This window comes from Felis catus, chromosome E1 (genome assembly GCF_018350175.1).
Source record: "Felis catus isolate Fca126 chromosome E1, F.catus_Fca126_mat1.0, whole genome shotgun sequence".
In the NCBI taxonomy this organism is placed as follows: Eukaryota; Metazoa; Chordata; class Mammalia; order Carnivora; family Felidae; genus Felis; species Felis catus.
The window spans coordinates 32,272,173-32,288,831 of record NC_058381.1 but is presented as its reverse complement, the minus strand read 5'-3'; the positions used below and the strand labels follow the sequence as shown (position 1 = coordinate 32,288,831).

The following is a 16,659-nucleotide window of genomic DNA, read 5'->3' as shown; positions in this document are numbered from 1 at the left end:
TTTCATCTAGAAGCCCTAGGCTCTGCTGCCTCTTGTCTCCAACCCTTTGTGACGCCACTGGCCCCAGGAAGAGCCCTAATGCTCCACTCACAAAGGCAGGTGTAAACCACAGGTGCGTCAGTGCTCCGGGCGCTTCAGGCTGGCCTGGGCTCAGGTCCTGCCGCTCCAACCCCAAGGGCCCCCCAAAGGCGAGCCCTGACACCTCTATCCTTCACCATGGCCAGCCAGTTATGCCTCCCCGTCGCCCCTCGTCTCACAAACTTGAAACGCTTGATGCCGCAGGCGGGAGACGTCCAAGTGGGCATCTGCGTGGCGATCCAGCGCAGCGACGGGCGCATCCACCTCGCTGTGGTCACAGAGATCAAAAGAGAAAACGCTTGGGTCACGGTGGAGTGGGTCGAAAAGGGAGTCAAAAAGGGCAAGAAGGTTGACCTGGAGACCATATTCCTGCTGAATCCCGCGCTGGCCTCCGCTCAGCACCCCACACCGTCCTCACTGCTGCCCTTGTCTCTAGCGCCCCCTTCGGCCATCGGGGACCAGTGCACGGCCACGCGGTGGATTTCGACCATCCCCCAGAAAAACGAAACGCCCTCAGGGGACAGCCCGGCTCTGAGAGTCCCCAGCAATCCCTGCCTGATGAAGCCGAAAAAGTCTCCCTGCCTACAGGAAATCGAGAAGCTACAAAAGCAGCGGGAGAAGCGCAGGCAGCTGCAGCTGCAGATCCGAGCCCAACGCGCCCTCAATGTCAACACAGGAAACCCCAACTACGAGATCATGCACATGATCGAAGAGTACCGCAGGCACCTGGACGGCAGCAAGGTGTCCAGCCTGGAGCCCCGGGAACACCATCGGATCTGCGTCTGCGTGCGGAAGCGTCCTCTCAACCAGCGAGAGACCACCATGAAGGACCTGGACATCATCACCATCCCCTCGGACAACGTGGTCATGGTGCATGAGTCCAAGCAAAAGGTGGACCTCACTCGCTACCTGGAGAACCAGACCTTCTGCTTCGACCATGCCTTCGATGACACCGCCTCCAACGAGTTAGTGTACCAGTTCACCGCCCAGCCGCTGGTGGAGTCCATCTTCCGCAAGGGCATGGCCACCTGCTTTGCCTATGGGCAGACAGGCAGTGGGAAAACGCACACCATGGGCGGGGCCTTTTCCGGAAGGGACCAGGATTGCTCCAAAGGCATTTATGCCCTGGTGGCGCGGGATGTCTTCCTCCTGCTCCAAACTGCAGCTTATGAGAAGCTGGGCCTCAAAGTCTACGGGGCATTTTTTGAGATTTATGGGGGCAAGGTGTATGATCTGTTAAACTTGAAGAAGAAGCTGCAAGTCCTTGAGGATGGCAATCAGCAGGTCCAGGTGGTCGGACTTCAGGAGCAGGAGGTATGTTGTGTGGAGGACGTGCTGAACCTCGTGGAGCTAGGAAACAGCTGCCGGACTTCGGGACAGACATCAGTCAATGCCCACTCTTCCAGGAGCCATGCGGTGTTCCAGATCATCCTAAAGTCAGGAGGGAAACTGCATGGCAAGTTTTCCCTCGTTGACTTGGCTGGGAACGAGAGGGGAGCGGATACTGCCAAAGCCAACCGGAAACGGCAGCTGGAAGGGGCGGAGATTAATAAAAGTCTCCTGGCACTCAAAGAATGCATCCGGGCTTTGGGTCAGAACAAGTCCCATACCCCGTTCAGAGCCAGCAAACTGACGCAGGTGCTCCGGGACTCCTTCATAGGCCAGAACTCCTCCACTTGTATGATTGCTACTATCTCTCCAGGGATGGCCTCTTGTGAAAACACTCTCAACACTTTAAGATATGCAAACAGAGTAAAAGAATTAACTCTGGATTTAAGGCCCCACCATCTTTGTTTCTATCCGGTTGGACCTGAGGTGCCAAGGATGTTGGAGACTCACGTTAGAAATTCAAAAACATCCCTTCAAAGGGATGGAGTCATTAAAATACCTTGTATCCAGAGTGAGGAGGAAGAACAGGCTAAGCACACTGAAACACTGTCCACTCCATTAGGGGAGGATACAAGGACTTCGTGGACGGAATCAAGACAACCGCCAGGGAACAACATCCAGGAGACAGCTGGTGGGGTAAACTATGATGTTGATTTTTGCATTGCCCAGTTATTGTCCATTTTGGATCAGAAAATAGGTATTCTGACTGAGATCCAAAAGAAACTGAAATTATTACAAGCTGACCTCCAAAAGAAGACCGAGTGTAGTGGAGTCAATGGCAAGAGGTGAGATCTGCAAAGTAATGGCAAGAGATAAGATCTGAAACAATGGATACACTGCTGTGGCCCCTACCTCTCTTATAAAAGAAAAAATGTCTAAATTATCTAGATATAAAGATCCTCCTGGAAAGCTTAAAACATCTTAAAATATGCTTGTCAGATATGTCCTCTTTCCTCTTCGTCTGTATTTTTGTGACTCGTTTACATTTTGTGGGATGTTGGGAGTTCAACTAGGAACCACTTGCCTCCCCAGGGACATTTGGCAATGTCTGGAAACATTTTCAGTTGTCAAAACTGAGTTTGAGGCAGGGTAGTGACACTGGCATAGAGTGAGTAGAAGGCCAGAGTCGCTATTAAACATCCTACAATGTACCAGACAGCCTCCCATAACAAATAATTATCTGGTTGAAAATATCAATAGGTCCAGGGAGGCCTGGGAGGCCCTGCTGTAGAAAGAGCCTAGCTGTGATGAAACCAGATACCCTAAATGGGTGACTGGGAAGGCATCCCATTGTAGATTAAAGGGAGTAGAATTGGAACACACCAAGGGGCACACAATGGGGTACACAATGGAGCAGGCAGGGGAGAGGAAGAGAGTGGGAGAGAGAGAGAGAGAGAGAGAGAGAGAATTCCAAGGAGGTTCTGCACTGTCAGCTCAGAGTCCAACGCAGGGCTCGAACTCACGAACCGTGATCATGACCTGAGGTGAAACCAAGAGTCAGATGCTAAACCGACTGAGCCACCTAGGTGCCCCCGAACTCCTTTTTTAAAGAATAAATTGGGATGATTTGCAAAGAGAGTGCCTGGTAGACTGGGGAAACTTGGGGACAGAAAATGAATGTCCAAATTCTGTTAATACCTTTGGCAGACATGACTTACTGTTTTCAAAATTTTTCCTCTTAAGTTGCAAAGACTTCACTGGCACTAGGAAAACTGACACAAAACTACTATAGAGTAAAATAGTAATGTCCGAGCAAAAAACTATCACTATAAAACAATTAGAGTCATCAGGAACATCTGGTTTTCAGTAACGAGGCAATATTATGGTCTTTAAATAATTTTCTCCTCTGCTGCTTTATCTGCAGGGGTGGAGTTATATACTATTTGAAAACATTTTTTTAACATTTATTCATTTTTGAGAGACAGAGAGAGACAGAGCATGAGTGGGGGAGGGACAGAGAGAGAGAGGGAGACAGAGGATCGGAAGCAGGTTCCAGGTTCTGAGCTGTCAGTACAGAGCCCAATGCAGGGCTCAAACTCAGGGATGCGAGATCATGACCTGAGATAAAGTCAAATGCTTAACGGACTGAGAGACACCCAGGAGTCTCTATACTATTGTTAAACCAAATAAAACTTTGGAGGTCTGTCCTAGTTTAGTACTAGATGATCTTTCCTTCAAAATGAGATTTTTTTTAACATAAATTATTTTTGTATGCAATGAAAAAGTATGGAGTTAAGCATCTGGCCTGAGTTCCAGTTTCAGTTTTATTATATAAATATCTGTCAATTTTGGCAAGTCACTTAGTCCCACTGAACTTCTTTCTTTTATATGAACCAGGGTAATTATAGCACCTACTTCAAAAGATTGGAGGGTGGCTTTATTTTCTCCCTCCCTGTCCCCATCTTTTATGCCAATGACTAGTGCCTATCATTGTTCTTGTTGTTGTCGTTGTCCTTTTTCTACTATCATCTTCAACTCCACCCCACCCCTCCCCCCACCACCACTCCTGCAACACAAGTTTGGGGAGCCTACTGGGAGTTTCAGCACCTGATATCAATAACATCCATTTTTTTAATGACATGTAACATACAGTGGAGTGCACAAATCTTATCTATATGGCTCCATGAATGTTTACAAAGTGAACACCACTATATCAACACCACTTATAGAACGTAATGTCCCGGAAACGTCATTCCTGCCTCATTTCACTCTGTACTACCCTGCACCAAAGATAAGGATTCTTCTGACAAAAATCATCAAATATAAGTTTGCCTTCCCCCCCCCCCATATTTATGGGCTCATAAACTAGATCCTCTTGCATCTCTTATTTCAATTATCTATTGATAATTTTTACATTGTTTCACTGCAAAAATACCTCATAATTTACAAATTTTACTCTTGATGGGAAATTGAGTTGTTTCTGTTTTAAACCATTACTAATGATGCTATGAACATTCTTACACATGTCATTTGGTGCACATTTATATGTGAAGTATGCCTGGGAACAGAATTCTTGGATCCATAGTATGTGTGTATTCAGCATAATAGGTCATGCGCCTGGGTAGCTCAGTCAGTTAAGCGTCCGCCTTCAGCTCAGGTCATGATCTAGTGGTCTGTGAGTTCGAGCCCCGCATTGGGCTCTGTGCTCACAGCTCAGAGCCTGGAGTCTGCTTTGGATGCGGTGTCTCCCTCGCTCTCTGCCCCTCCCCTGCTCATGTTCTGCCTCCCTGTGTCTCTCAAAAATAATAAAAACATTTTTAAAAAGTTTAAAAATAAATAAATAAATAAATAAATAAATAAATAAATAAATAAATTAAACATAGGTCATGCCAAGGAGTTTTCCAAAGAACTTGGACCAGTGTTACACAACCACCAGCATTTTATAAGAATGATGGGTCCTCCATATGTTTGCCTGCACTTAGTATTGTTATTTTATAAAATTCGAATTTTATACTATCTGATGTGTATGGAAATGTATCTCCTTACGTTTTTTTCCCCCCCTGATAATTAAAGCTGAATATCTTTATGTATGTTTACTGGCTATTTACCATTGTCTCCCGTTCAATATATGCATTCCGGATGCAAATTCTTCTTTAGATATATGCATTGGAAATATCTTCTACCAGTCTGAGGAATGCCAATTCACCCTCTTAATGACATTTTTTAATGATCAGAAGCTTATAGATTTAATGTTCAATTTGTCAATTTTTAAAATTTAATGGTTAAGCCCTATTTGGGAAGTCTCTACCCCAAATCATGAAAGTATTTTCTTTAGTTGTCTTCTAAAACTTATGGTCTGGGCTCTGACTGGAGCCAGTGCCTGCTCATCTGCCTCCAAGGCAGCAGCAGAAGGAGCTAGTTGCAGGACCAGAGCCAACTGAGACTCCATGCATAGGGTATGAGATGCCCTTGGGTCTTCATCTGGGACCATGTTTGGCAAATCTGCCATGAAGACATGGCCTCGCCTTCTCAAAGCAACTCTCCTCAGTCTTAGGTTTCACTGAAATTTCATAACTTCTGACCTGGATCCCAAAGTTCCCCAAAAAGGCATTTTTTGTCTATGGATGGTTGATAGATCACTGTTTATTGAAAAGGACAGGAACGCCTGGGTGGCTCAGAAGGCTAAACATCTGACTGCAGCTCAGGTCATGATCTCATGGTTCGTGGGTTGGAGCCCCATATCAGGCTCTGTGCTGACAGCTCAGAGCCTGGACCCTGCTTCAGATTCTGTGTCTCCCTCTCTCTCTGCCCCTGCCCCACTTGTACTCTGTCTGTCTCTCTCTCTCTCTCTCTCTCTCTCTCTCTCTCTCTCAAAAATAAATAAAACATTAAAAAAGACAATAAACAGGAGCTGGGACTTTCTATTCTACCATCTTGCTCACCCTATGAGTCTTATCTCACCCAGAGTTCTCTTTAGGGGAAGACTTTACTGATTCAATATATTTAGTGGATAGAATATGATTTAGATTTAGTATTTTTTCTTACACAGTTTTAATAGGTTGTATTAATTTATTATCATAGAACTATAGTATACTCATTATCTTTAATGGTCATATTATTGGTTCCAAATTTTTCATTCCTGATATTGTACCTTTTTTTTTTCTTAGTCAGACTTGTCATATATTTATAAGTTATATCAGTCTTTTCAAAGGAACAACTTCTGGCCATTTTATTTTCTCTATTGTTATATCTTTCCATTTTGTTGATTCCATTTTTCCTCCTTTGTATAATTTCCACTTTTTTTCACCTTTTTGAGCTCAATACTTAGACCATTAATGTGTCAGCTTTTTTGGGGCTTTTAATATTTTAAATTTCCCCTACATACTGATTTATCTACATAGAGTAAGGGCATGCCACATTGATCCATAGTTCTGATTTGCCCTTAAATTTGAGGATAGCATGCATCACATCTTCACTGAAATTCACCATCATGGAAACTTGCCTTCCGAAAACTATGAGCTTGCTAAATTATCTACTGAGTTTTTAAGTCACTTTTCAGCTGTTTTCTGTTTTTCCCTTTTGAATATTGATCTATGTATGCACAGCTTTGGATTCAGCAAATAGCTGAAGGAGAATTTGCACAGGAAGTGTATGTCTCATTCTTCTATGCTCCCCTTTTCTCCAAAATCATTCCTGTTGGCTTGTAGGCCTGAACTTCCATCTCAGCCTCCTATGAGACTTGGTCCCTGTGAGGCTGCAGCAATATTTACTTGGCTAACACTCATTTGGTCTTACTGTTTTCATTCAAGAATCAGCAAATGCCTCAAGGGGAAAAGACAGCAGCAGTGAATGTAATGGCTATCTCAATGTAGTTGTCTTTGTGATTTTTTTTTTATAGCTTTGGCTTTTAGTCTATTTACAGAGTTATGCATCCCTTACCACAAATTTCAAACATTTCATCACTTCCAAAAGAAACCTTGTACCCCTTATGCATCACCCCTTAATTCCCATATCCCCAGCCCCAGGCAGTCACTAATGTACTTTCTGTCCCTGTGGCTCTCTGCAATTTTGACCCTTTTTGTCCTGCCTTGTCCTTTCATTATTGTATTCAACTTTACTGTGCCCTTGGTAGGATAGCTTGTTATTCTATCTTGATGACACTATATTTGATGACATAAATAATTATGCATTTTATACATGACATTGTAGACAAACTACATATTTTTAATAGCATTTCTTACAATAAGTTCTAATCAATCTCAACCAAATGAAAATTTCCATTCTATGTTGAAACTTAGCAAGTAAGGGAGAGCCGCATATCAAGATAGGTAACTAATGGCACCCATTGTTGGAAAGTGGATACAGGACAATGTTGAGTTTGTGGTTTGCCACCTAGAGAGATATATGTTAATTATTAATGAGCTTCTATCTGGTTTTTTGCTTACTCATTGTAGGTTTGGAAATTAAGGGGGCGTGCCTGGATGGCTCAGTTGGTTAAGTGGCAATCTTAGGCTCAGGTCATGATCTCTTGGTTCGTGAGTTCGACCCGCATCGGGCTCTGTGCTGACAGCTCAGAGCCTGGAGCCTGCTTCGGATTCTGTGTGTGTGTGTGTGTGTGTGTGTGTGTGTGTGTCTGCCCCTCCCCTACTCACTCTCTGTCTCTCAAAAAAAATGAATAAACGCCAAAAAATTTAAAAAAAAAAGAAATTAAGGGAAAATGGAAGAAATTCCTGAGTGCAATTCATCCACAGATCTTAACCTTCCTTAGCAACAGCTGTGTAAACAAACTTATTTATGTATGTGTATATATACACACACAGTTTTACTTATATAGTTAGATATTTTCCCCTGGATTGTTACATGCACATCTGTAGAACACAAAAGCTCTCCTTTAGCAAAACAAAAGACCAAACAAAACAAAAACTAAAAAACAAAAAACAAACAAACAAACAAACACAAATTGCAGTCTTGCTAACTGGTTTCAGTGTATTGGCCTCTACTGAGTTGCCGTTATTCCTTAACAAGTGCACATTAATGTCTCCGCCATTGCTAATTTTTTCCTGAGAATACATGGGGTCCTTGAAACGATCTCAAAACATGTAGCATAGAATTGAACATGAACTTCAGAAAACAAGACATTATGTAAATGAAAAAAAAAAACCTCAGAAAATTAATTGGGGTCCACTAAAAAGAGACTTGCTGGCTGTTCAAACAGATGTCCTGAAGTTAAAGAGGAGGGTTGTAAAGTAAATTAATGCCTTAACAAGATTGTTTGGAAAATGGCAGAGCTCCTAAAGTGAGAAAAATAAAATACTCTCAGTACTTTGGAAACATCCATTGGCACACAGAAAGTTGACATGCTAATTACAAGCTTGCATCTGTTAATTAAAGGAGCTTTTCTACATTCCTGTAGTGGACAAACTTATTTTGAATTGCTGCGTAACCTTGCAATTAATAAAACTGCTTTTAAGATACTGAACTTAAGATTTCATAATTTCAAATCCTCCTTCCCACAGTTAATCTATGATAGTAACGTTTTACAGGATCATTCTATTACTTTTTCTCAGGGAAATTATTTTCAACGATCTACATAATAAAACGGTATGAGAGTCCTAGATAAATATTTATGTGTTGGTTCAATGCATAAGTGAATTATCTTTTCTTTGAAGTTCGATTACTGATTTAAAATATCAAGTAGCAGAAACACAGTGTCTAGTATGTGTTTCTTTTAAAAATGTCAAAATTATCTGCTACTCAAAGTGGAGAATATTATCTTCAAAGCAAACTTGTCATTGATGAAGAATTTGTGTGATTCCTTTTATTCTGCAAAAGAGCAACTGCTGAGAGAAAACCTTAAGGCATCATTTTCCTGAAGTGTGATTGTTTCTTCCTATTCAGGCCATTTCCTTTCTAATCTTAAATAAAAGTAATCTCAGTAATTAAAAAGAAAAAAAAAGAGGATTTTAATGGCTTAAAGAAGATATGGAACCAAATCAATGATTGGGGATAAAAATCGGACAGACCCAGGCAGCCTTCTCTATTGGTGTGTTTGAGGTGACCCTCAACTTGAATGAAGCTGTCTCCCAGGCAGAGCTAGAATATAAGGGCTTGAATGGTCACAGAGGGAACAAATGGAATAATTGGGAGGAAGAAAAATGGGAGAAATCATCAAAGCAACAAGTACAAAGGGTTTTATCCTGAACTAATTGAAAATAAAAGTTAATGACATGGTTCCAGTTAATATACTACGCTCAGGCTTATGTTTGCCATGAGGTTTGTGAGGACAAAAAAAGAGAAAACTGTCCTGGACCACAGCGACTCTAAATTGTCAATCTTATACTGACTCTCATTACACGATTCTAAATGCTGAGATTGAAACCAAATGAGCTAAGTGAGCAACAATGCCAGATTTAGAGTCAGTAACTGCGTATAATTTCTTCACCCCCCCTTTTTTTATATTTTAAGTTATTTATTTATTTATATAATTTATTGTCAGATTGGTCTCCATACAACACCCAGTGCCCTCCTCCCTGCCCATCACCCACTTTCCCCCCCTTCCCCACCACCCCCCATCAACCCTCAGTTTGTTCTCAGTACCAAGAGTCTCTTATGGATTGCCTCCCTCCCTCTTTAGAACGTTTTTTTTTTTTTTCCCTTTCCCCTCCACCATGGTCTTCTGTTAAGTTTCTCAAGATCCACCTATGAGTGAAAACATATCTTTCTCTGACTGACTTACTTCACTTAGCACAATACCTTCCAGTCCCACCCACGTTGCTGCAAATGGCCAGATTTCATTCTTTCTCATTACCAAGTAGTATTCCATTGTATATGATTTCAAGCTTTGCCATTGAGTAGCTATGTGACTTCAGACAAGTAATTTGACTTTCTGTATTCTTCATTATTCTTAAATCTTTTTTTTTAAAGTCTAGAAATGCAACACTAATTTCACAGAGTGATATTGGAAAATCAACATTAAAATGTTCAGTAAAAGATTTTATTGATAATCTTCTGGGATGCTAAAGATAGAAACATGGGCATATAATTATCTCTGCCTTTAAGGAACTTATCATTTAAATGAGGAGACAAAGCCTTGCACAACTGAGAAATACATTTAAAAAATGTGTTATCCTGGTATAAAAGGTACTATGGGACAACAGAAGTTGATGGTTAATTTAGCCAAAGGGGTATTGGAAAACTTCCAAAATGATCCACTCCTAAGTCTGGAATGATGAAGGAAGAAACTGGTAGATCTAAAATGAAAAACTGGGGTTGTCTGGCTGGCTTAGTCAGTTAAGTGCCTGACTTCAACTAAAGTCATGATCTCATGGTTCATGAGTTTGAGCCCCACATCAGGCTCTCTGCTGTCAGCACAGAGCCTGCTTGGGATTCTCTGTCACCATCCCTTTATACCCTTCCCCTGCTTGTTCTCTCTTTCTCTCTCTCTCTCAAAAATAAATAAACTTTTTTTAATAAAATAAAAGGGCCACCTGGGTGGCTCAGTCAGTTAAGTGTCTGACTTCAGCTCAGGTCATGATCTCATGGTTCATGGATTCGAGCCCTGCACTGGGCCCCGCGTCGGACTCTGTGCTGATAGCTCAGAGCCTGGAGCCTGCTTTGGATTCTGTGTCTCCCTCTCACTCTGCCCCTGCCCTGCTCATACCCTGTGTCCCTCTCAAAAATGAATAAACATTAAAAAAAATAAATAAAATAAAATAAAATAAAATAAAGTGAAATGAAAGAATAGATATTCAAAGCAGTAAGTAGGCTGAATTCTTTGGTATTAGGAAAGGAAAACCAGCCAAAAGCTGGCTCAACACTGTCATTCTCAATAAAATGTAGGCTCTTTGAGAGCAGGGACAATATATTACTTGGTTTATATTTTTAGCATCTCACATGATCCCTGACACTATAGAAACTCAACACTCGTGTGGGGATATTTGTATTTTCTGTCAGTTTCACCTAGCTAGGGTTGACGGAAAAGTATAGATCTTTGTTTTTAAAAAATCAATATATTTTGAGAAATTATTCTGTCTAGTAGCAGAAAGTAAAATCTTTGCATGGGCAGTTGCCACAAGTGAATGTCTTGTCTTTAGCCTTTGCTTATCTGACAAACAGTCTAAAGAAGGAGTCATATCCTCACATTGGCCCCTACCTGGCCTCAGCTCTCCAACCTGACATCTAGCAAGCAGCTCCATGGAACACCTGCTAATGCTAGTCATCTGTCTTAGCCACAGGGCTCCTCTAGGTCCTTTGGCATCCACTGTCACATCTCTGCCACAGTCAGCCCTACAGGAAACCATTTGGTTCTTAGCTGCCACCTACCAGAGATGCCCCCTGAGGCCCTGGAGGCGTGGATTCAGCCACTGCTTGGCCACATGCAGTTCTCTCTACACTTGCAGGGGACTCATAAACGTCTTAAAACCCAACCAGGAATCTGAACATAGGACTCCTTGGGTCCTTAAATCATTGTAGGGTTTGACCACCACCTTTTAGGGTATGTTTCAAAGAGAAGATGATACACAACATACTTATGCCTCTATTATCCCTCTCATGTTCTCTCCCATTCAATACCTCATGGAATCTTATTTGGGCAAGCAGGTAGGAAAAACTGTTGCTTAAAGAATAAACTTTATAGCATGAGTCCTATAGGTACATATTTTAGAAAACAAAAGACTCTCCCCCTTACACTTCTGAGTGTTTTCTTGCAAGACCATTGTCTCTAATGTCCATTCCAAAAGTCGATTTTAATATCCAGAAATAGAATATTGACACTAAATTCTATGTTAACAACCCTCTCCTAAAAGGTGTGATCCTATAATTTCCTAGCTGCTAGGGTAAGGAGTGAGAGTACAAGGAAGTGTGTTTCAAAGATGAGGCCAATGAAGGAAAAGGGGGAGCTACATCAGTCAATAATTCATTATATTCACACACCTGCCCTCTTCCTCATAAGAAACAAAGGACCAAGGGAAGAGATGATGTTATTCTTATTGACTCCTGTGTCCCCAGCACCTAAAACAGCACCTGGTACGTAAATGAAAATAAATGTTAAATGATGAATTGTACATAAGGTGTCTCAAAGATTTCCCACCAATGCAGTCATTCAGAAAAACATTCAGGGATTAAAGGGCAAGAGATATAAATCTGAGAACATGAATATTTAAAAGAATATTTATAAGGATAGTGGAAAATTATCAGTGAAGAAGGATGAGAAGGAGAGGTCAGAAAGGTAAAAGAAAAACCAGTGGGGGCAGGGGAGGGTGGAAAATTGGCACAGAAAACACTGGAGAAGAGAATTTAAGGAGAGAATAGTTTACAATGTTAAAAAAAATAAAACCACAGATTGAATAAAATAAACAAGAGTAGGTCGGTGGTTTCTGAGAATGTATAGGTCATTAATAACATCTGAGATCTCAGCCTGAATGAAATGGTTGGTCCAGAGGTCGTTTTGCAAGGGGTTGAACAGGCAGAGAACAGTCTGGGTAATGAATGTGAAAGTGCTTCCTAAAATCTGAACCCCTTTACAAATACAATTAGGATACACAGCTGGTTAGTTTCAGGGTCTGGCTATTGCTCATTCACCAAACTTTCTGAATTCAGCTTTTATTTTTATTTTATTTTATTTATTTATTTATTTATTTATTTATTTATTTATTTATTTATTTATTTTGTCTTCGGGCATACACTTCCTAAGGCTTTAGCAGACTATGTTGCAATCAATGCAGAACTTAAAGAAACAGATGTCCTTAAATTTTAACAGTCTTCTTGGACCTTAACCTAATCTTCCATATATGTCCCACGTGTAAAAAAGCACACTATCATTAAACAATCTCTGAATAGTCCCCACTGTTAGTGCCAGGTCATCTCCCTGATGCCAAAAGTATAGCAGCTGTAGCTTAGCTTCATGAAAACTTCTGGTTTGTTCGGGCAAAATTGATACACATTTAAATATGGCCTTGACTGCAGCCATGAGATTTGGAACATAGGCTACCACTTGGCCATCCCTCAGAACTGGACCGGATTGCGTTCGTTTCAATCCCTCTTCTTTCTTGCCTCGTTTATCTCTGGTTTCCATCTTGTATAGATTCCTTGTCAATCAAGTCAGCTTGCCACGTGCAACACAGACTTAAACTATTATTAATCATACTCTGAGAGGTTTCTTTCTCTGCCCTGAGCCCATACTTCTCAAAAATCCTTATTCTTAATCTCCTTGTAATGACATCTAATTGTCAAAACGTTAATATGAGGCATAAAATAGCAGTTTTATTAGATTAGTTACATATAAATGATTCAGAAAGTAATGAATTGAGTATATTCTTTTTTTAGGGACACTGGCAGGTATTAATATTTAAAAGATGCCGCCACTCTTTGAGATTTTTCTACCAGAACCCTGCAACTTATCTGTTCGCCCAAGAATTGTTTATGAAGAAAAGTCATCAAATGAAGTAATTTCGTATTTATTTTTATCGGTAAAACAGTGACATCTATTGTTCAATGTTATATAAAATAGAATTTAAAGATCAAAAGCAAAGATCTGAAGCATTCGTTTCAGAATAATAGCTCTCTTAAAACTAATAGGTAATACCTAAACATTCATTTTTAATATGAAATCAAATCCAGCTGATTATTTAGGAATATGAACATTTACTCACTATTCAAAAGCCCCAGGATCTGTCTAGTTGCTAAAAAATAGGGAGGGAGAAATAAGGCAATAAAAATATGGGATGTGATTCTTAAAGTTAGCTGCATTTTACAACAGATGTGTTTTTCTCTTCACAAATCACTCAAATACATACAAATGAAATTTGTGAATGCCCAAACTGAATTCTGAGTTCAAGGCAAGTTTCTTTTTCCATCTTGCCCGTGTTGTTAGGTAAATCTATGAACTATAAAAGTTGTTTACCGTCTTGGCTATAGTTTATTGTTTAGAAGAGAACAGGGCTTGACCTGAAGATGATCAATTTCCTTCTAGCTCTTGCTTTTTTCTAAGATGTCATTCACAACCATTCAATTAAGCAAAATTTTTTGAAGTTGACAATACCGAGGCCATGAGGAATCAGAATTCTCAAACACTGCTTGTAAAAGCATAAATCGCTACACTCCCTTTTCAAAGCAATTTGACAATATCTTGTAAATTTTAAGATGGACATATCCCATCATCCACCATTTCCATTTGGTAAGCACTCCAGAAAGAATTTTCACACATATATACAAGGATATATTTTCAAGAAATACAACAGTGTAATATTGAAAATGTTGTAATAAATTATCTATTACAAGAGAGTAGATAAAATCTTGCACATATATCTATTGATATACTTTAAAACATACAACGGTTGAATTAGAGTAGAGTCTATCAACATAGGTAAATCTCAATCAAACAATATTAATAAAAGAAACAAGTTCCAGAATGATATGTGCCAAGTGATCATGTATCATGTAAAAGACCTGCATAATATTCTATTCATTTATATGGACACATCATATGTAAAAAAGTATACAACAATCATGAAGATAATAAATACCCCTTTCAGGAGAATGTTCACCTCTGGAAATAAAAGCCAGTGAATGTAGTAAAAAATGGGCACTTAATTATATGGAATCTTAAATGTTTTCCTTATTGAAAAATAAGTAACAAATCAGAAGCAAAATAAGGCGAAATTAGAAGTTGTTATAAATGAATGGTGGGTGCATTGATTCATATACAAAAATTATACTTTTTAGCATGTTTGAAACCTTTGATAACTTTGTTATAAATGGCATTAAAATACTAGGTTGAAATCATATAGAAAAGTGAGTCTCTAGCTAAATGAGTTTCTTTCTGATGAGAGCCAAAACAAATAATTGAGATGATGCAGGGGAATAAAAGAGTTTAATTTTATGAGAAAACATGTAATAAACATGATATGGTTTTTTAAAAAATGATCGGCCAATTCACTGAAAATGATTATTTTTGTGGTCATGTGTGAATATGACATTTACCATCACATACAAATTTACCACCAACCAGCAACAAAAGAAATAAGAGCCTCAACACATGGCCCTTTAAAGAAACCTAAACGTGACACTATAAGCATTTTTCAGTACATGACATAGTAGATAATGTTTCAAAACACGGCTACAAGAACCCTAATGTGACTTCAAAGAGCTTCTGAGCAGCGGTTCACTCTGATTGCAAGACGTTCCATTTGCCAGAAGCTCTAGATACCGCTAATGGAGAGGGAAAAATTGGAGACTGCCCATTGTTACCTGGGGTCTTGGCCCCTGAGAACAGTATGTTCTTCTGTTATCAGAATATTTTATTTTAAAATAAATTTCTAAAATAATAAAAAAATGATCAAACTGATCATCATATTTTGGAAAAATGATCAGCCTTTGAAGATGTAAGACTTAAAAAGTGTAATTTTGGAGAATAACAATGAACGGGCTTTTGTTTAGACACCTAGCAGTCTGAAAGCTCTCTTAAGACGTATGCAACCTCTATAGTCATTGTTTTCAATTAATATTTTTGAGCTTATATTACATGACAACACTCAGTTGAGTGTTCATTGACTTCTCATAGCCTTCTTAGATAAATGTCATGGAGGTCACTGAGGTTTATTTATGTGCAGAGAAAGTTGGAGGAGTCCAGAGAGGACATGCAATCCAAGCTGGGTCCTAACAGAATAGGACAAGAGGCACATATATCACTTCCAGAGTTCTCCTCCCAGCCTACCTTGTACCCTTCATTTCAAGTCTCTTCGCTGCCACTTCCTCTCTCCAGCCCTGTATTCAAGTAGGAAGGCTGGTTGTTGCTTTCTACTCACATACAAATTTGAAAACCTGTGCCATGGCTACTATTTTCTGGTCTGGGGTAATATGGAGGAAGCATCTCATGATCTCATGACATCTCCTCACACTTTGCTGAGGGAATATGTCATGGCACAGACTACAAGAAGACATAGAAACTCAGTGGTCAATTGTCAAGTCCCTATGGACATGCTCATGTGGGTAAAGAGGTAAGAAGTTGGGCGACACCATCCATTTAAAGCATAGGTTGTAGGTGGTTTGGGGTCTCTTATCCTGCTATCTCTAAATATCTCCTTGCCCCCTATTTTTAAAAGTTACCATTCACTTTTACTCATATTAAACGTGTTAATTGTATTAATATTAATAAAATATATATAAACTTTCTATTTCTGACATAAGGAATCACAATAAACTTGGTGGCTTAAAAGGTAGCATACACTTATAGTTCTGCAGGTCAGAAGTCTACTGTCACTGGGCTAAAATCAAAATGTTGGCAGAACTGTATTTCTTTCTAAAGGAGAATTCATTCCTTTGCATTTTCCAGCTCCTGGAGTTTAGCCATATTCCTTGGCTCGTGGCCCCTTTCCTCCATCCTGAAAGCTGGCAAAGTTGCATCTCCCTGATCTCTCCTCTATCATCACCTCTTTCTCTCTGATTACAACTTTTAAGGATTCGTGCGATTACATTGGACCAATCCAGACAATGCAGGATAATATTTCTATTTCAGAGTCGTTAACCTGAATCACATCTGCAGAGTCTCACCATGCGAAGTGGCATATCCACAGGTTTGAGTTGTGGCCATCTTTTGGTGTAGATTTAAAAATAGTAACTGCATCAACATAAAGTGAAGATATGAGTTGAGAGGTAACCCTTACTTGCTTAGTTGTCTGGTCCTTTACATACATTATCTTATGGAATTTTCAAAACAACTCAGGAAGTTAGATGATAATACCCAAAGTAAGCAGA

At 39.9% G+C, this 16,659-nt stretch overlaps 1 protein-coding gene across 1 annotated transcript; it reads left to right on the top strand.

The window, feature by feature from the left end:
• The first annotated feature begins 85 nt into the window (after positions 1-85).
• KIF2B (kinesin family member 2B) lies at positions 86-2,409 on the top strand. Its single transcript, XM_003996679.6, has one exon. It carries the CDS (start codon positions 217-219, stop codon positions 2,254-2,256), a length of 2,040 nt encoding a protein of 679 aa, XP_003996728.3. The 5' UTR covers positions 86-216; the 3' UTR covers positions 2,257-2,409.
• Positions 2,410-16,659: the final 14,250 nt, after the last annotated feature.